A 21224-nucleotide genomic window follows, 5' to 3' on the forward strand; every position below is an offset into this window, starting at 1 on the left:
TTTTTTATTTATTTTTTTGTTGATTTTGATTTTTTACTTTTTTCAAATTTTCAGATAATTGAAAATGGAAGTTGTTGTCGCTGAAATGCAAGACTATATTATGGTTTTAGGAACCTTTGTCAAAATGATGTTGGATGTTTAATGGATGAATCTTATTATTTTGATGGACTAATTTATGTTTTGGATTGATTAATTTATGTTATATGGACTAATTTCTTATATCTTTCTTTACTTATTTGTGGATTTTTACATTTTTGAAGCAGTTTTGGTTTATTGTGATATTTGTTTAATTTTAAATAATTTAGTAATAGAATATAAATATTTTTTTATTATTGAACATGAATCCAAAATATCCACATATATATATGTATTGTATATTTTTGTTAAAAAATAAATTTAAAAGTTTGAAACTAATAAAAAAAAATATGATTACACATATAGAATTTTATTAATGATTAATTTTTTACATAATATTAATTATTAAATTAACTCATGATATATGATTATTTTAAACACATTTTAATTTTTTATTTGTTGAAGTAATTTTAAATTTAATATACTAATATATAATTACAACTATTTGTCTCTAATATATAAATAATTTTATTTTTATTAAAGTTAAATTAATGTGATAATATAAATAATTATTATTTATTTTATTAAATATAAAATTTTAATTTAATTATATATAATAATTATTTATTTAAATATAAATATAATTATATTAATAAATAATTTTTTTTTTTTATATATTTTTTTTATACTATTTATTATTATATATAATATGTAGGGATAAATTAATAATTTAACTGAAAATATAATTATCCTATCATTTAAATAAAAATATGTCATTAACATATATTAATATACCATCATTTAAATATAAAAAAATTTTATCCTTATAATTCTATATTATTGTCATTTAATTATTATTATTATTTTATATTAATTAATTATTATTGAAATTTATCTAAATAAAACGAAAGAGAGTCAACCATTTAATTTTACCTAAAATTCAAGAGTACCCAATAGTTAGACTCTTCAAAACGTTGCCGTTTGGGAGTCTTCTTCTTTCTATAGGAGAACAACCAGAGAAGAAGGCTGACCGATGCTTCTTCCTTCACTCGGCTTTAGAACACAGAGGGGAGTTTCTGGATCAACTTGAAACATTTAGGGAACTTTGAGAGAGTTTAGCAGAGGCCTGCGTGAGATACGGGGATGGGAAAAAAAACTGGCAGCAGTTCTCGGTCTCCGGTGGTTAGCCTCAAAATCTTGAATCGTCGAATCGATTCGTGTAAGCATAAATATTCAACCTCTGACGAAGTGGTGGAGTATCTCCGCTCTAATTTCCCTGACTATGCTCGCCTTAAGCACCAGCCACTGAAGCGACGGGTTGAGCAAATCCTTCAGTCCAAGAATACCTCTTTTATCTTCCATGACGATGATGATGATGATGATGATGAAGATGGGTCTGTTTCCACATCAGAGGATGCTATCTATGGGCAGAAAGTGAAACCCCCGTTCGACCTTACTAAGTCCATGCGACGAGCTGATTACTCCGCCTCCAACAAGAAACCAAAGCCCACTGCTGAAGAGAAGAATATAGAAGTCGAGGTAGCCAGCGAAAAGGCAAAAAGCAAGATGGATATGAACCCAGGAATGAAAAAAGATGTTAATACTTCTAGTTGTGGCAGAGTTGTGGAAGGGAAGGGCAAGATAAGGCCAAGGTTCAGTGATTTGGGGGGAATGAGGAGCGTGTTTGAGGAGCTGATGATGGAAGTCATAATTCCGCTCCACCATCCGCAGTTGCCACAGTGGCTGGGTGTGAGACCCATTGCTGGCATTCTGCTGCATGGCCCACCTGGCTGCGGCAAGACCAAACTGGCTCATGCCATTGCAAACGAGACTGGTGTCCCCTTCTTCCAGATTTCCGCTACTGAGGTTGTATCTGGTGTTTCTGGTATGCAACGCCTATGCTTTTCACCCAATGAAGATTTTTCTTTGGCTTGCTGCTTTATGTACTTGTATTACACTTTTAAGTTTTTACTAGAATTATTTGAAAGGTAATGATGCAAACCGAACATAGTCGTTTTGCTGTTTGTATACGATAGATCAGTGGAAAGTATTCCTTTGTAAAAGGACGAAAATCACAAAATAAAATTGCCACAATATCAGAAATGAATTCATGCATGAAATCAGTGCTTAGAAGTTGGTCTATTACTTCTGAGTTCCCACCCAATTTGGGGAATTAATTCTATGGCTTCTTTGCATCACTAAATCAATCTCTCTAGAGTGCAACTTCCTATTGGTTCACCTTACAGGCATTGGACTTCTGATGCAGAACGAGAATATTTTGGCTATTGAAAATATTTTTGTAATTATTATTAAATCTGAATTATATAGGCTATTTAGTAAATACTACTTTGTTTTAGTAAGTTTTGAATTTAAATGATCTTTGCTATTGAGATGTATTACTTGTTAATTGTGATTAGGGTTGTAATTAGTTCATAATAAACGTTGCTAACCTAGAAAATTGGAGACAAAGATGAATTAAGGAATACTTTCCAGGGTTAAGTTCCTCATTTACCTTTGTGTTCTCTATTCTGATCCTTCTTTTTTCTAGCAAGTACCTTTTATCTCTCTATATTTCCTTCTCTGAGTTCCTGATCTTATGTTTGTCATTTGTCCTGCTCTTTTATTTTCTCACCTTAGTTTCCTATTAACTCTGTCGTATTTGGCTTAGTTGATTCCAGACCCTACTTGTCCTACATCAATTTTGCTTTAGACCGTACTTGTCCTACATCATTGGTCTCAAGTCCTACTTGTCCTATGTGATGGGGATAAAGCCACACGACCTGATGGTTTCTCTATGGTTTTTCTCCAAAAAAATTGGAATGTCGTTTGCTGTGTTCTTTGTAGGCTATTGGATGAATTCTGTGACTTCAGAGAGTTTGTTGATTCCTCGAACTCTACCTTCTAAATGTTGAGGATGTTGACATTATGAAGGACTAGAGGCCAATTAGCCTAGTGAGTAGTTTCTAACTAATACCCAAGGTGCTTGCGTTAAGGCTAAAAAGGGTGGTTAGATCAATTGTTGGGAAGCCCAATATAATTTTTTAGAAGGTCGTTACATTTTGGATGCCCCATTGACTACCAAAGAGGGAGTGAATTTAATCACCCACTTGAGGGGAATGAGTTTGATGTATTAGTTGGGATGTTGAGAATATCAATAACTACAAACAAGTGGCGTGGTTTTTCTTTGAGTATCTTTAAGGAGAATAGGATTCTTCACAATATGGCTTTGGAAAGTTTTTACGGAGGAGGTCAAAATATGGAGGAAAATTGTGTTTGTTCGGTGGGGTGGGCCGAATTCGGGTGGGGCTGGGGCCGGCTACAAGCCTCATGGGTGTGGGTTGTGGAAGAATATTATGAAACAGTGGCCAAGTTTCCTTTCCTGCACCAAATGGCAATTGGGTAAAGGGGACAAAATCAGATTTTGGCAAGATAGGTGGGCTGGTGAGGATAGGTTACAGAATTTATTTCCCAGAATTTTTGAAATTGCATATTCGAAAGGGTTGACGGTGGCTGATGCATATAGGCTTTGTAATGGCTGTGTTGATTGGTCTGTTAAGGTTAATATATATTTAAATGACAGGAAAATCAAGGAGTATGAAGAACTTTTGATAACATTGGAGAAACAGTGTATACAAGATGAACTAGATAAGATTCTGTGGAGTCTTGAGAAAAGGGGTAACTTTTTTGTTCAATCATACTACAGCTTCCTGGTTGGTGGGGAGGAGGATGGTAGTCTGGAACTCCCTATTAAGCAAATCTGGAAAACTAAAGTGCCCCCTAGAATGGTTTTCTTTGCATGGGAAGCGTGTAGGGAAAAGATACTCACTTTCGACAACTTTAGAGCGAGGGGACAGGTTATTGTTAATAGATGCTCTCTTTGTATGTGTACTGAGGAATCTTGTAATCACCTGCTGCTATGGTGTCCTGTTGCCCATAGCTTATAGAGCATTACTTATGAGCTCTTGGGGATTAGTTGGGTGATTTCTGGGAATGTGAGGGCGGAAATATGGGCATGGGATGGGCTGATCAACAAATGTAATATTGCCAATTTGATTCCTTTGACTGTTTTTTGGGTAATTTGAAAAGAAAAAAATGTTAGGGTCTTTGATGGAAAAGAGTTAGGGTTGTATAAATTAAGAGATAGGTGGATTAACTATTTTGGGTCTAGTTTATTTGATCATGATATTGTAAGGGATGAAGATTTTGGGGATATCATTGACATACTAACTATTTTGTAAATTGCTTACGGGGCGGTATTTTCTAGTACCTTGTTAATAAACACGTTACTTTTTATTTCAAAAAAAAAAATGTATAATCTCTTCGAACTTTGTCATTATGATAAATGATGGCGGACTAATTTCTTACATTTTTTTAAGGGATTATGGAAACTTTTAATACACTGCTGATGTAGGCTAGAGATTCTTACTTGATCCAACACTAAATGTTAGGAGGGGTGGGAGAAGAAAAGTGGTATTTCACTAATTTTTGCCCAATGATTTTCTTCTGTTTTGCAGGTGAAATTGAGACAAATTGTTGAACTTCAGATGCTTGCTTGTGTGCTTTGAGGTGTTTTCTGGGGTTTAGACACTTGGAAAAGTCTGCTAGTTGCTTTTGGAGAAGTTGACTATGTGAGGGCCCTAGGATGTGAAGTTATCAAGTTGCCCATTAAATATATGGGTTAATATGTCAAACAGAGCTCTAGTAGATTTCCTAGTACCTTCTTTAGAAAAAAGAGTTGGCTCATACCTTCTTAACTCACTTAAATATTGGGAGTTTTCAAGTGTTGCCATGAGCAACTTTTCATGTAGCCGAAAAAAAATCCCTTATTCTGAAGCTGTTAGGACACGATGCTTTTCTTGTTATTGTGTAGCTATTTCTACAAAATGGCATTTCTCTTTTCCAGTTATGAAGCTAGAAGCTCTTTTTTCCTCTACTGATGCTAAGCACTCTTGAGCATTTTACTACTTAAATAATCTTTTGCTAATAGAACTTTTTATACCCTTGATTTGGTTTGTCTTCTGATGGGTTTGCCTTTTGTCCATTTTAAAAGCTAGTTTCTGCTGGCTGTGGCTGGTTCTGCACAACCATTTCTTAAAGCTTTTGGTTGGGATCTTGGAATACCTGATAACAGGAAGCTATTTATGAAGTTATGCTGTCACCTTAATAGAACTATATTCTCCTCTATTTTCGTTCCCAAAAATATATATAATTATTTCTGGTCAACATTGTGAAATTTTTCAGGTGCATCAGAAGAAAATATTAGAGAGCTCTTCTCTAAGGCATACAGGACTGCACCATCAATTGTATTTATTGATGAGATTGATGCAATTGCATCAAAGAGAGAAAATCTACAGAGGGAGATGGAGAGACGAATTGTAACACAATTGATAACTTGTATGGATGAATCTCACAGACTTGGTCTACGAAGTGATAAAGATCCAAACACAGCAAAGTATGATTCTTTACCTGGTTATGTCCTTGTGATTGGGGCTACTAATAGACCTGACGCTCTTGACCCTGCATTAAGGAGGCCTGGAAGATTTGACCGTGAGATTGTTCTAGGTGTTCCGGATGAGATTGCAAGGGTTGAGATTCTCTCTGTGCTGACACGCAACCTTAGACTAAAGGGTTCTTTCGACCTTGTTAAAATAGCCAGGTCTACACCAGGATTTGTTGGAGCCGATTTGGCTGCCCTTGCTAACAAGGCTGGTAATCTTGCAATGAAGAGAATCATTGATGCAAGGAAGTCTGAGCTTTCAAGAGATTATATAGGTGAGGAGCATAATGGTGAGTGGTGGAGACAGCCATGGTTGCCTGAAGAGATGGAGAAGCTAACTATCTCAATGGCTGATTTTGAGGTAGTCTAATCTATGTTATTTAAAATTTTCTCTTGACAAAAAGATTTTGCATTTACCTTTCCTTTTATCACATTGCTGTTGGAGGTAAAGGTTTTTCAAATAATTCCTTATCCAAATAATCATAGGGTTTAAGATTGTTTTGTGATCAATTGGTTCGTATTCATCACATTAATGTTGGAAGTAGAGGTTTTTGAATAATCTCTGATACTCATAATTATTTATAGGGTTTAAGCTTGTCTATTCATCAATGGATTCACCATTTCTTTGCATGTCTCAGTGTGATTGTTAAGTAAGATTGATAAAATTACTGTCTTTTCATCTTTATTAAATGCACATGAACTAATTTTGCAAATGCATGACCTTTATGTATTTGATGCTTTTATAGCGATATGCTTGGTTTTAGTTATATATTCCTTATTTGCAGTTCGTTAAGTTCTGAAAATTGCTAAGTGAAATTACTAAGTTGCTTTTCTTGACGCTGATGTGGCCTTCATTTGATATCATCTGCCATCTTTTCTCTGTGTTTTTGTTATTCTTTGCAGGAGGCTGCAAAAATGGTGCAACCATCTTCTAGAAGAGAAGGATTCTCTACTGTACCTAATGTTAAGTGGGAAGATGTTGGCGGGCTTGACGGTCTAAGGCAGGAATTTGATCGATATATAGTTAGGCGCATAAAATTTCCAGAGGACTATATGGTATTATTGATAATTGCTATCCCTTTCATTGTCTGCATATATGTTTGCCCACTCATCAAACTTTTAATACTAAAAGTGATGAATATTAATGGATGTGATGTGACACTGCATATCCTCAAAAACTGAAAAAATTGAAGAAGAATTTGTTGTTCTGCCAAGGCTACCTATGAAAGTGTTGCTTGATAAATTAAAAGGTTTAATACTTGGAATGTTGAAGCCGGTGGAATCTTAAGATATTCTGGTTAGGTTGATTTTAGAAACAGATTTGTTGATGAATGAAAAACCTATATGAAACTGTTTTGCTTGCACATGCAGTGGAGGTTTCTAATTTTTCTTTGAGTCAGCTCTCAATTCTGTCATTTTTTCTTCAAATTGTTATCATTAATTTTGCCTAGGATTCTTCAGGTAAAGTACTTCTTGATCTATTTGTTATTTCTTGACACCCTTAAACACAATCTTTAGAATGACCCTTTACTAAATCTTTATAGAAAGTTTCTGCTTGCCCCAAAGGTAAAGTTTTTGTTTGGATTGCACAGTTTTAAATGGTTGAATACTAATAATTTGCTCTAGGCTCGTAGGCTGCGCCATGTTTTGTCCCTGGGGTGAGTGCAATGTGTTTTATTGCTGATGAATCTCACATGTGCTTTTCTTGTATCTTGATTTGGCTTAGAGATAATGGACCTGCTTATTTGGCACTCCTGGTGTTTCCTTAGTTTCTCCTTTAAATCTAGGTTGTATTTCTTCTTCAGTTCTTGGTGTTGATAGGAGGGAAGAAGGTAGATTACTGTGACAAGGGCCTTATTTTCTTGGCTGTAGGTGTCGGGTTGGAGAGAAGTTTCTAGGATCTCAAAAATAATTTCTTGCCCTTTTTGCTTATAGGCGGAGGATGACTTCTTGGTGCCTTTTTGGGTGAAGTCGTATGGTCTCTTTAAAAATGTCTTTTTTTTTTAATAAAAATATCTATTTTGCATAGATTGGCTGATTATTTTTATAGACTTTCACTGGCTTTTCTCTTTTTATTTTGGTTGTTTTATCCTTGTTTTGGTTGGGGGGAAACTAGTTCTCTAGTCAATCTCTTTTTATCGTTCTAACGAATAATAATACTTATTTTTTTATTAGAAAAAAGTTTTTTTAGCTGTGGATCAATAGCATGGTGGATATTTTATCTTTATAACCACATCCAGTTTGAATCAGTTTTCTTCTTCTTTCTTGTTTTAACAGGACACTGTAAAAAATCAAACTTGATGTATCCTTTGGCATGTCTATTTCAGTGGCAAAACTTTACGAGCATAAGTTCAACAACCGAGATATATTGGTGGAAGTATAGATGTTTGCAGCATAGTTCTAACTTTGTTTATTCTAAATTGTTCGGTAGCTATTATTGTAGCTTGAGTTTTTGACAATTTCATCTAACTCCCTTTTGTATATGAGTTTTTATTCTGTTGGCTTAAGGTGTAATCTCTTCCTTTCTTGGTACTTGTTGTTTTTGCTGCATATCTTGGTAGACAGCATTCCTGCCATAAAATGGATGTGATACTAGAGTTCTTTGTGATGGCAGGAATTTGGAGTTGATATGGAGACAGGATTTTTGCTTTATGGTCCCCCAGGCTGTGGCAAAACATTGATTGCCAAGGCTGTTGCTAATGAGGCAGGAGCAAATTTCATCCACATCAAGGTCCTTAGATTTAATTAATTGTGCATTCTTTTTCTTTTTTTTTTTTGCTGGTTTTAGGAAGTGTCTTCTGTATGTTTTCCTTTTCAGTAACTGTCTTTTGTATGTTTGCGTTCAATTTGCAAGCTCCAATTGATATAATCCAAAGTTCCATTGACTGGTTAGGGCCCTGAACTTCTAAATAAATATGTCGGAGAGAGCGAGTTAGCAGTTCGAACATTATTCAGTCGTGCCAGGACATGTTCCCCGTGCATACTCTTCTTTGATGAGGTTTGTCTTCTAGCTTGATATACTTTATCATTATTTTGCATTTTGATTAGGTGCTAGGATTTCAGTAAAACACCTATTATTGTTGTAACTATAGGGAGTTTCCCATTTTGGGATCCTAGATATATGTTTATGTGTGATTTATAGGTTGTAGATAGAAAGAAAAATAAAAAAGTTCTGTCTTCCTCTGCTCTAGTTTGGCTTTTGGTTAATCAATACCCTCTTTGTTATGAATCCCTGACCATCTCCTCTTATGGTGCCTGGAGGCAGGAAAACTGTAGGATTCAACATCTAGTTTATTGAACATCCAGTGGGTGGTGAGTGGATCTATCTCAACAAGCTCTTGCTGGGTATAGTCTCAGTTCTGCCAAGAGCATCATTCTATTTTTGTGATTATTTGAGGAGAAAGGAATAGGGCTTTGGAGGGTTTGAAATTAGAGATCTTTGGTTTCAGACCTTAACTGTTATTTTTAAGGATCATCTTCTCCTCAATGAGATGTAGAAGCTTCTTGACATTTTGGCTGATTCTCTTCTGTGATCTTTCTCTCTAGCTTGTGTATGGTTGCACCCCCTTGATGCCTTTCTTTATATTAGTCGTTTTCTTTTGGTTACTTCAGAAAACACTTGTCATGCCTTTCTTTATAACACCTAAACTGTTTCTAGAATTGCTAGGTTCGTTTGGTTACTTCAGAAATTTTGGGTCTTACTGAATGAAATTTGATAAAAGATAATGTAGTGTTACTGAACTTTTGAGGTTTTGCCATCTCTGTAATTATCTGTAGGTGGATGCATTGACAACAAAACGTGGGAAGGAAGGGGGATGGGTTGTTGAGCGGCTTTTGAACCAGGTAAATTAATCTTATGTAGTTATTGTTTTACAATCTTGTTAGCTACTTCTACGTGCCCTCCACAGTAATTTATTGTGTCTTGGTTTTAACTAAATGCATGGCTTACAAGTGCAGCTACTCATAGAATTGGATGGTGCAGAGCAACGACGAGGTGTTTTTGTCATTGGAGCCACTAATAGGTGTGGTTTATTGTCCATTCCCTTTAATATTTGTTCTGATGGTGGTCACTAGGACTTTTTATTTATTCCAGTTGGCATCTTCTTTTGCAGAATTGACGTGATGGATCATGCTGTCCTACGGCCTGGTAGGTTTGGCAAACTTCTTTATGTTCCACTACCTAGTCCAGATGAACGGGGTTTGATCTTAAAAGCACTTGGCCGCAAGAAGCCAATAGATTCCGGTTTGGATTTGAGTGCCATTGGGAGGACGGAGACTTGTCAAAACTTCAGTGGGGCTGATCTTACTGCACTGGTTTGTTTATCTTCTTATCTTTCTCTGTATGTTATTCTGGAAGTATTTGTAAAACCTTTAGTGGAGCTTTTGGCTTCACTTTCCTCATAATTATGTCCACAGAATCAATATCAACTTACAATTCATAGGGTCTTCTGTGGACAATGTGTGTAGTCTTGTTTTGAGGGTCTTAAAGGCTTACAATTTCTATTAAAATAATTTTAGATTAATGAAGCTGCAATGGCTGCTCTAGAAGAGAAACTAACATCAACTATGAGCTGTTCAAATCAAACTCCATGGATGATCAAAATGATCCATTTTGAATTTGCACTGAAAAAGGTCTCAGCATCTGTCACTGAGAAGGTATGCTTCCCCTTATAAACTCGAAATGCATAGTGTATCAGGTCCTTAAAAACTAGTCACAACTAATATACTTTCTATTTATTCAAGTAGTTGTAACACTATCCTTTGTGCTTGTTATTTGGGAAGCAGCAAAACCTTTATTACCAGGCTTTGTCAGAGAAGTATAAAACAGCATAAGCAGGAATGTAGAAGCCATCATCAATTGCTAATGACCATGGAAGGAATACAGGACAAAGAAGCCATCTTGGTGTGGCAAGTTCAGTGACTGGTCTAATGACTACAGCGGATACAAGTCGTATTTCTGACCATGTGGTAAAAGTTGGTGCTGATTAGAAATGTCTGTTTACCAGACTCAATTCATTTATCCTCTTTTTGGATGCAAAGGGAGAATGATATATTCATATTGTTTTATCATGCTCCTTTTCTGTCCATGGGGTTTTACCTCTTTTCACTTAAGATTATATTTTTCCTTCTAAATATTACCAAGTTCTCAAACCATCTAGTTCTTTTGTTTTCTTTTTCTTTTTCTGTGCTTTGCCTTTATAAAGTTCGTAATCTTTAAACCTTCGCCCTTATTAACTAACCACTGGACTTTAGCATGGTGGTAGAAACCATAATGCTAGTTATTTGGCACAAGTTATAAGATGTGATTAACCGTCATTTTGCAACTCCATTGAATTTTTTGTGAACATTTTTTTGAATAGTTTGTTTGATGCTGTTAATTTTTTCTTTGGGTAAATTTTATTATAATTTTTCAGTTTCAAGTTTAATCATACCTAAACTATTATAATCTAATCATTTTGTTATTGTCTTGCAGAGGGGAAAAAAGAACAAAAACAAAAGACAAACAGGTCATTTGTTAGGGATGCCATAATGCTTCAGGTTTCTCTAAGACATCTTTCTTTTTTGTAGCTGCAATTATTCTAAATATGCGGAGTTGCCAAATGTTGAGTGACAACGTCTTTTCAAAGATTTAGGACAAATATGATTATGGCATCTTTAGAATAAATATGAATATGATTTAGAACAAATATGATTATATGCAGAAGAAATCATGTTCCGAAGCGAATAAACTGATTGGATGTCGATCATTTCACAATTCACTATAAAGTCTGGATTAAGGACTGACATAATTGACCTTAACATAAGAAGAAACCTAACTAAGCACCTAAAAAATCGGTTAACTGTATAAAAACAAAGAATTGAGAGAGATCAAGGATGACAAGTGCTTTATTGAGGAGGAAGATGAAGACGATGAGAAGATTTCGGTTTTTGGTAGAGATAGTTATGTACTTAAATGAATATATTATTAATTTCCAAAGGAACACAGAGCGAACCCAAACAACGTCCCCAGACAAACCCAGTTGGCTGTAAATTACAGCAAGAGCCATATATATATATATATATATATACACACACACACACACACACACATGTATGGATATATAGTCACAGAGCCTGCAGCAAAACCAATGTTGATCATTTCAATTTTGGACGTCATTTGGAGAGGAAGATGAAAGTGGTTGTGATGATTGTATGAGAAATAACTGCTTTCTATAGTGGAGTTAATTAATGTTGGAAGTCAAGTATAAAGGATTAACGAAATTAGAAGCATTAGATTCTTCTTTATTTCTAAATTAGTTCATGATTTTGGCCGTGGATAATAAATGTGAACTGGTGTTTGAGTATTCACAGTTGACAATCAAAGTTTAAAGTCGCCTGCATCCACTATGATCAGTTCATCAAATGTGTTACAACTATGTTTTTCAGATACTTCACTAATGACACCCACAAATACATATAACCTTTATCAATTTTTATTTGAAAAAAAAAATAGCTAGAAGCTTCATGTTCTATATACTTACAAGCTCTAATTAAACATCAAATATTCAAAAAGAAAATATCCAATTTTACTGGCCTCCCAATAACCCATCAACTTTAGAATTAGTAGCTGCAGGCAAAAACTTCATACAAAGCGGAGGTGAAACGCCAACCAGAGACAATAAAGCAGCCGGAATACCCCACAAAGACTCACCACAGATCAGTCCCAAAACCCAAATGCTTCAATTGAATTGGCAAGAAATTGAAACTCCCTACGAACATGTCGATGCTGAAATAGCCTACTAGATAAAACATTATCGCCATGCACATCGCACTCTGAACAAACCTGTACAATATATACTTACTCTTGTACTTCTGTGACACCTTTTGCAAAATGTTCACCCCAATTGCAACAAAGAAGAAAATGATAACGAGGGTCAAACAATGATTAGGGAGTGAAGAGATTCCTTCCACTCCAAGCAATGCAATCCCACGATACAAAGCACCGTATGGTGAGGGATAAGTTGTGGGTGTTGCTCAGGCTGAAACTAGAAACATTCCAGTGAATGTCTCTCTAGGCTGGATGATTGGATTTCTATTCGTAGTCAGCTTCATTGGCTTATTCGCTATTGTGCCTCTAAGGAAGGTTAGAGTCTATTACAAACAGCTACATATATATAAGCATATATGTATATATTTATATATATAAGCATATGTAGTTAGGATAATTTTCATAAGAAATTTTGATCTCATTTAACTGTGTTAATTACAAATGATGATCTTGAAGTGCACATACCCAAGTGGCACTGCAACTGCATATCTCATCAACAGTTTCCGCACACCATAAGGAGCCTAGTTAGCCGAGTAAACATATTATTCATCACTACTCTATGTGTATATATGTATATTCTGATGCAGGAAACAAGTTGGAGTTCTGTTCAAGTGGTTCTGTTTCAGTTTCTTGTTTGCTTTTTACTAGTGGTTTTTCACAGCAGAGATGGCAACAGATTTATGAATTTCCCGACATCGGTCTCCAAGCCTTCTACAAGACCTAGCAATGAGTTGATTAACAATCAATTCTATCATGCAAACTATACAGATAGTACGAGCATTGGAGGGAGGTGCGTTGCTAGATGACCTAAACGAGAGTGTTAAGCCTGGACACAGCTCCGTCTATAACTTAGGTGGGAGTTTCAATTGTAAACAAAGCACATACAATGCAGACATGAAGAAATTTAGACAGATAGGCATTGACAAGCACAGAATTTGCAAGCAGCGAGTGTGGAACCTTGAGCACAGACTCCAGAGAGATGACCCCTTCAAGGCAGCCAAAACCCAAGTAATACTTTTGCTTTAATGAGTTGGCTCTTTTAGTGTTGAACTTCAATACAGCAAAAATATTACTTGGATTTTCGCTGCTTTGAAGGGGTCATCTCTCTGGAGTCTGTGCTTGAAGTTCCACACTCACTGCTTGCAAATTTTGTGCTTGTCAATGCTATTTGCCTAAATTTCTTCACGTCCGCATTGTATGTGCTGTGTACAATCGAAACTCCCACCTAACCTATAGATGGAGCTGCGTCTCAGGCTTAACACCCTTGTTTAGGTCATCTAGCAACAAATCTCCCTCCAGTGCTCTTACTATTTGTATAGTTTACATGATGGATTGATTGTTAATCAACTCATTCGGCTCAAACATCAATCAGTCTTTCAAAGCCTAACACACACATCAATCACACCCACATGCATCATATCTCCCTATCTTCCATTTGCGACAAGCCAGCATTCTCTTTAAATTAAATCCACAATATTCATTGGCATTTCACAGATCTACATACTGTAATATTGCTCAATGTCCCAAAGAATCGTGATATTGTTGTTTTTGACAAAATTAATTGGAACACCGATAACAACACCCCAAAAAAGCTAGTTTCAGCCAATAAAAACAAAACCCAACATATTTCCTTTCAAAAAACAAGGTTACAATTGCAAATTTTGACAAAAAGCAATGCATAACAAGTCTTACGCAACTTCAAGTGCAGATAAACGTCATACGCCATCAAAGAGAGTAACACTTGACATAAGCAGAGAAATATGTGATTGCACAAGACAATGCAGGCCTTGCATTTAATCTTTATGGACCTAAGGTACCACAGCCAGAAGCAGACAACTAAATTACACATCAATCCAGGTCAAATAACATCAATAAGTTCCCTCCATTAATTGTAACGGACATATTTCAAGAGATCGACTCTTCGTTTGCACCTCATTGCACTCCATTGATTATAACCAAAAATTCTTTAATTTCATAAAACAGAAACAGAAGAATATAAGCCAGGACATTAATAATGAAACATAAATAAACAAAGAAATTATTTGAACAAATAATCCATTCCAATAATCCAAAACACTCGTCCATCCTAACTGTTCAATCGTGAACGAGCTAAATAATCTCCATTTACAAATCCATTTTCCATATTTCTCCATAGTTTTTCCAATGTTCTAATTATAGCACGAAATCAAGAATCTATTTTGCAAGAGGAAAAGGCAAACTGACATGTCAAACACACCTGTTAACCTAGAATATTAATTAGAGGGGTTTACACCGAAGCAGCATAATAAAGTGGCATGTCCAGATTTCGGTAGGAGAATGACAGATAGATTTAACTCTTTAAGATGTAAAAACAATAACCAAGTTGCATGAGTAATAAAGAAAAATGCAAAGCAAATTCTCGACCAAATATAAAATTACATGATAAAGCACATACCTTGCTTCTGAAACGACATGAACGACCAATTCTATGAATGTACAGTTCTCGATTATTGGGAAGATTGTAGTTTATCACCAGTGAAACCTGAAAAAGAAGAGGTAAGTTGATATAAATAAGTCAAAAAGGACAACTAACTACTGCTTTTTATAGTCAAATAAGTAAAATGAAGTAACTAATTCTGCCTTCCTGGTCAACCCTTAAAGAATAACAAGTCAAGCATTACAGGGAAAACAAACCGCAAATAAATTCCAGGTACTCTAATTGAAAGACATAACGGTAGCATCTGTCCACTAAACAAGAAGCTAAGAGATCAGTGCTGTGCTACCGTGAAGAATTACTGGACATCGGACCAACATTCATAAACTGCCACTCCTTTGTAATTCCTAATGGCAGGTTAAATTCAAGGCTCATCTGACGTATATATATGTAAACTTTTGACAACTGGTTATTTTTTATTTCCACTTCACAGCTGTATATATATGTAAACTTCTTCAGCATTTATTTTTAGAGAAAAAAATATCAGAAAGTTTTTTCCTCTCAATCAAGTCTATTTGCTTTTTGAAACTGCCTATGGTATCAGCGTTCTTACGATCTGAAATCAGAAATAGATTTCTTGTTTTAGACTGATAGATCTGTGAGAGACAGAAATATGGAAGAGACTAGCAGGAACGTCGAGAGTTCAGCTGGAAATCGACGGGGTGCACGATCTTCTAATGCTGATAACTGTTGAAGATTGAGTTTTCCAAGGAACAAAGAGTTGATTTTATTTTCTTTGGACTTTATGTTTACTGTTTCCTTATGATATTGACAGCTTTTGATATTGACTGTTAAATAGAAATGGAGTTCTATGTTTTTATTCAGCTCTATATTTTTCTACTTAAATTATGATATGTATCAGAGTTGGTAAGATTATTTGTAGCCTGTAAATTTTTCCTTCCATTTTGTATATATATATGTATGGAAAATGTATGTCAAAAAAACACTTTCCCTGCATTAGAAAACTCCTATTTTTTCTGCAATTTTTCCTCTTTACTTTCTTTTATATTCTTCCATTTTTCAAGAATTTAATTAACTAATTTTTTTAATAGTGGTATCAGACCTGCTGTTCTTGTGGGCTGTGAAGAGTTAAGCAAGCTTGCTATTTAATTAAACATCGTCAAGTTGACAGAAAATGGCCATAAATGTGAATTTACTTGCACTACCAGTGTTCACAGGAGAAAATTATGATTTTTGGGCTGTAAGGATGAAATCATATTTGTTTGCTTATGACTTTTGGGCTTCTGTAGAGGAGGATTATATTAGGGTGTCTTTACCTGAAAATCCTACATTAACACAAATTTGTCAAGATGTAGAGAGCTCCATGAAGAATTTCAAAGTTCTATCCATTCTCCATTCAACTGTATCAGAAGATATTTTTCCAAGACTGGTTGGGTTTAGAACGCCAAAAAAAGCTTGGAATTATTTAAAGGAAGAGTATGTTGGAAATGTAAAGGTGAGAGGTGTAAAATTATTAACATTAAAGAAGAAGTTTAAGCTGATTAAGATGCAAGAAGGTGAAAGTTTTAAAGACTACTTTACCAAAGTTATGAATTTGGTGAATCAAATCAGATTGCTTGGAGGGGACTTCAAGGATCAAAGAGTAGTAGAAAAGATGATGATCAGCCTTCTAGAGAAGTTTGAATCAAAACTCCCAGTCATTAAAGAAACTTGCGATCTGAAAAAGCTGATAGTAGCCGAGCTAATAAGTAAGTTGCAAGCTCAAGAGTAAAGAACTTCTATTAGAAGTGATGGTGTTGTAGAAAATGCATTTCAAGTTAGATAAAAGAGAAAACAAGTTGTTACAACCTCAAAAGAAGCTGGTCAGTCTTTTGAGCCTAAAAGTAAAGAGCAACAAATCTCAAAAGAGTAAAACAAAAAGAAAAAACTTCTTATTTGCAGTCTTTGTAGCAGGAGTGAGCATTTGGAGAGTAAATGCTAGAAGAATTTACAATATAGAGTTTGTAAAAAGACATGATACATTGCAAAAGTTTGTTGGAAAAGAAGTAAAAAATTATAAAATTCACAATAGCAACAAAAACAGTCTACTGAGCAACAACAAGCTAACTTTGTGGAGAATTAGATGCAGTAAGAGAGCCATTTGTTTCTAGTTAGTCAGAATCTTTATGTACCTGATGTTGATATGTGGTACATTGACAATGGCTGTACAAGCCACATGATTAGAGATCGGAGACTATTTTCTAGTCTAGATTCCAGTTGCAGAACCAAAGTGAAACTTGAAAATGTGATGATTGTGGAAGCTAAGGCAAAGGTTCAGTGCCAATTCACACTAAACAATGTACAAAATTTATTACTGATGTTTTTTTTATTCCTGATCTAGATCAAAATTTATTTAGTATGGCTCAGATGCAAAATAAAGGATATTTAATTTTATTCAGAAATGATTGTTGTCATGTATATGATGCTGCAAATGTTGAGGTTGTAAGAGTTAAGAAGGTTGATAATAGATTTATTTTGTGTTTAAAGCATGTGAATCAAATTTTCTTGTCTATTAAAAATGATGAAACATGGCTATGGCATAACCGTTTTGGTCAACTATCATATTGATGCATTAAAGTTTATGCAGAAGAATGGTATGGTGAGTGATATACCTACTATTTCTTGTGGAGAAGAAGTATGTGCAGCTTATCAGTGTGGTAAAATGCATAAGACCAGTTTTCTAACTGGTGGAGTTATTCGTGCAATAAGAAAATTTGAACTAATCCACTCTGATGTTTGTGGGCCTGTGAGTGTTGCTTCCTTAAGCTATAATAAATATTTTATTTTGTTTATAGACGATTTTACAAGGATGATTTGGGTTTACTTTCTCTCAAGCAAGGGTCAGGTATTTTCTGTATTTAAAAAATTTAAATCATATATAGAAAAGTAAATTGGATGTAAGATAGCAAACTTAAGGTCTGATAATGGCAGTGAATATACTTCAGCTGAGTTCAGAAAATTTTGTGATGATTGTGGTATATTACAACAATTTATTATTGCTTATTCACCTGAGCAGAATGGAGTCTCAGAAAGAAAGAATAGTACAGTAATGGAGATAGCCAGATGTTTGATGTTAGAGAAGAAGTTGTCTAAAAGTTTTTGGGCTGAAGCTATATATACTACAGTTTATCTGCTTAACCGACTTCCCCCTAGATTAGTTAAAGAAAAAACTCCAATTGAGGCATGGTGTGGTTCAAAGCGTTCAGCAAACCACTTGAGAATCTTTAGCTCAATTTGCTATACACTTATTCCTTTTGTGAAGAGGAACAAGTTGGATGACAGAGCTCAAATTGGTATATTATTGGGATATGCAGGATAAGCCAAAGGTTATAAAATTTATGATGTACATTTTGGTAAAGTATATGTTAGTAGGGATGTAAAATTTGATGAACAAGCTTGTTGGGTTTGGGAGAAGAAGCAAGTTAAAATAAAGAAAATTGAGAAAGGCTCAATTGCTTTCGAATCTATATCGGGTCTGAGTAATTTTGTTCAACATGAACAAAGCGACCATGATGTTGATTCAGATCCTACTGCTGATACTCCTATCAAGAAAACAAAGTCACTTGTTGAAATTTATGAGAGGTACAACTTAGCAGTTATAGAACTATCTAACTTTGATGAAGTCTCAAAGTATCCTGAATGAAAAATGGCTATGCAGGAGGAGTTTGACACAATTTGCAAGAATGAAACAAGGGGGCTCACATCAAGATCTCTGAATAAGAATATGATAGGGGTAAAATGGGTTTACAGAACTAAATTTAATGCTGATGGATCAGTCTTCAAGTATAAAGCTAGACTTGTGGTGAAGGGATATGCTCAGCTTGTAGGAGTTGATTTTGGCAATACTTTTGCACCAGTTGCAAGATATGAAACAATAAGGTTACTTGTAGCTCTTGCAGCAAAGAAAAGTGGGAAGCTATTTCATTTAGATGTGAAGTCAACTTTTTTAAATGGAATTTTGAAAGAAGAGATTTTTGTGGAGCAGCCACAAGGTTTTTAAGTTTTTGAAGATGGTGATTATGTGTATAAGCTAAAGAAGGCCTTATATGGGCTTAAGCAAGCTCCTAGAACTTGGTACACCAGAATTGATTCATATTTGATTAGCATGGGTTTTAGGAGGAGTGAAACTGAAGCAACTCTTTATGTGAAGAGCGTTGATGACAACAATCAGCTTATTGTGTCAATATATGTTGATGATTTGCTGGTGATAGGAGGAGACTTAAAGCTGCTGATGCAATTTAAACAACATATAATGGCAAAGTTTGAGATGTAGGATCTTGGGAAAATGACTTATTTCTTTGGTATGGAGGTCAAACAACTTGAGGATAAAATTTTTCTTTCTCAAAGAAAGTATGCATTGGATGTCTTAAAGAGCTTTAAAATGGAGAATTGCAAGTCAACTACCATATCACTTTCTATATGTGAAAAGTTGTCAAAGTTTGATGAAGCTGAGAAAGTAAATACAAGTTTTCATAGAAGTTTGATTGGAAAACTCCTTTATTTGATTACTATCAGACAAGATTTAATGTTCTTAGTTAGTTATTTATTAAGATTTATGAATTCACCTAGTTAAAAGCACCTTAGAGCAGCAAAAAGGGTGCTGAAGTATTTAAAAAGAACTATTAGTTATAGTATTTGGTATTCAAAAGAAGAAAGTGGTGCACTGCAAGGATATTCTTATAGTGATTGGGCAGGAAACTCAGATGATTGCAAGAGTACTTCAAGATTTATTTTTTCATTTAGGTCAAGTGTTTTTTCTTGGAATTCAAAGAAGTAGGAGGTTGTAGCTCAGTCCACTGCTGAGGTTGAATATATAGCAGCAGCTGCAGCAGTAAACCAGACTACATGGCTGAGAAAAATTTTAAATGAACTTAATATGGTGCAAGAGGTTTCAACTGTTATTTATGTGGATAATAAATCTGTCATTGCAATGGCAAATAACCCGGTTTAACATGGAAGAACAAAACATACTAAAGTGAAGTATCATTTTTTTCGTGAAGCTGAGAAGGATAGTAAAGTTCATTTGGTTTATTGCAATTCAAATGATCAAGTTGTTGATATATTGACCAAAGCTCTACCTAAGTGTAAATTTGAAGATTTAAGAGTTAAACTTGGTTTGTTCAATAGAAAACTCAATAAGGAGTGTTTAAGATTGAGTTTTCCATGGAACAAGGAGTTGATTTTGTTTTCTTCATACTTTATATTTACAGTTTCCTTCTGATATTGACAGCTTTTGATAACAACTGTCAAATAGAAATGAAGTTCTATGTTTTTGTTCAGCTCCATATCTTTCTGCTTAAATATTATATGTATCAGAGTTAGTCGGATTAGTTGAAGTTTGTAAACTTTTCCTTCCATTTTGTGTATATATATATATATATGGAAAATGTATGACAAAAAAACACTTTCCTTACAATAGAAAACTCCTATTTTTTCTGCAATTTTTCCTCTTCAAATACTTTCATATTCTTCCATTTTTCAGGAATTTAATTTACTAATTTTTTTAACAATAACAATGATGATCCATTGTATCTTCAATCTTTTGATTATCTAGGTATGGTTCTTGTTTGTACACCTTTGAACAGAAATAATTGGCTCTTGTTTGTACACTTTTGAATGGAAACAATTATCTTGCATGGAGTCGTGTAATGAGAATAGCACTTGGTGCTAAGGTCAAACTGGGTTTATTGATGGGAGATGTAAGAAACCAGTGTTGGGATATGACAATTATGAGAAATGGACGAGAGTTGATTACATGGTGCAATCTTGGATTTTAAATTCTATTTCCAAATATATTATAGACGTTTTTCTTTATACTACTTCGACTAAGAACCTTTGGGAGGAATTGGAGAAAGATTTGAAGAGTGTAATAGTCATTTTTTGTACCAATTACAACTAAAAGATTAGTTCTATATCTCAGAGAAATCAAACTGTAGTTCAGTATTTTACAAAACTTAAGAAACTATACGATGAGATTTAATGTTTACGGCTATTACCTGAGTGTAGTTGTGGTGTTGCAAAACAGATGACAGATTATAATTGTTCTAGTAAATTGATACAATTTATGATGGGATTGAGTGAACGGCATAATCATATAAGGAATCAAATTCTTGTTATGGAATCTCTACCAATAGTGAATAAGCTTTTTCAATGGTTTTTAAGATTAGAGAAACAGAGGAAGGTCCATACAGCTTACACATACAGTGTTGATAATGTAGCAATGCTAGTAAGTAATCAAGCTGACAAGAAACTCTCTGCTGATTCACGCAATACTAATAAAGGAAAATAAGAGAAGAAACAAAATGGCAAATCTACTTTACGATGTGCACACTGCAATTTCACTGGCCATACTAAGGAAACATGTTTAAAGC

The 21224-nt window shown here is 34.7% G+C and overlaps 2 protein-coding genes across 3 annotated transcripts; both read left to right on the forward strand.

The window, feature by feature from the left end:
* Positions 1-1087: 1087 nt before the first annotated feature.
* Positions 1088-11259, forward strand: LOC110824329 (cell division control protein 48 homolog C-like). 2 transcript variants are annotated; one of them, XR_002541531.2, is made up of 11 exons: positions 1088-1960; positions 5317-5933; positions 6476-6628; positions 8187-8303; positions 8466-8570; positions 9350-9415; positions 9530-9594; positions 9685-9886; positions 10091-10228; positions 10358-10540; positions 11046-11259. XR_002541531.2 is itself a non-coding variant. In XM_022054919.2 (10 exons), exons 1-10 carry the CDS (start codon positions 1219-1221, stop codon positions 10403-10405), a joined length of 2253 nt encoding a protein of 750 aa, XP_021910611.2. In that variant the 5' UTR covers positions 1088-1218; the 3' UTR covers positions 10406-10896. The 2 variants fall into 2 exon arrangements, 1 of the variants encoding a protein (XP_021910611.2); XM_022054919.2 differs by lacking the exon at positions 11046-11259 and having other exon boundaries at positions 10358-10896.
* Positions 11260-15988: 4729 nt separating this feature from the next.
* LOC148253387 (uncharacterized) lies at positions 15989-16585 on the forward strand. Its single transcript, XM_088223351.1, has one exon. It carries the CDS (start codon positions 15989-15991, stop codon positions 16583-16585), a length of 597 nt encoding a protein of 198 aa, XP_088079477.1.
* The last annotated feature ends 4639 nt before the right edge of the window (positions 16586-21224 follow it).

Source organism: Carica papaya, chromosome 6, assembly GCF_054855325.1.
Source record: "Carica papaya isolate Zhongbai chromosome 6, ASM5485532v1, whole genome shotgun sequence".
Taxonomy (NCBI): Eukaryota; Viridiplantae; Streptophyta; class Magnoliopsida; order Brassicales; family Caricaceae; genus Carica; species Carica papaya.

Bases quoted from the DNA above. Each gene is read 5' to 3' on its own strand.
- LOC148253387 (XM_088223351.1), top strand. From the start codon at position 15,989: ATGGCCATAAATGTGAATTTACTTGCACTACCAGTGTTCACAGGAGAA.
- LOC110824329 (XM_022054919.2), top strand. From the start codon at position 1,219: ATGGGAAAAAAAACTGGCAGCAGTTCTCGGTCTCCGGTGGTTAGCCTC. The intron at 5,934-6,475 runs GTAGTCTAATCT...TATTCTTTGCAG, and splicing joins TCTCAATGGCTGATTTTGAG to GAGGCTGCAAAAATGGTGCA. The intron at 9,887-10,090 runs GTTTGTTTATCT...AAATAATTTTAG, and splicing joins GGGCTGATCTTACTGCACTG to ATTAATGAAGCTGCAATGGC.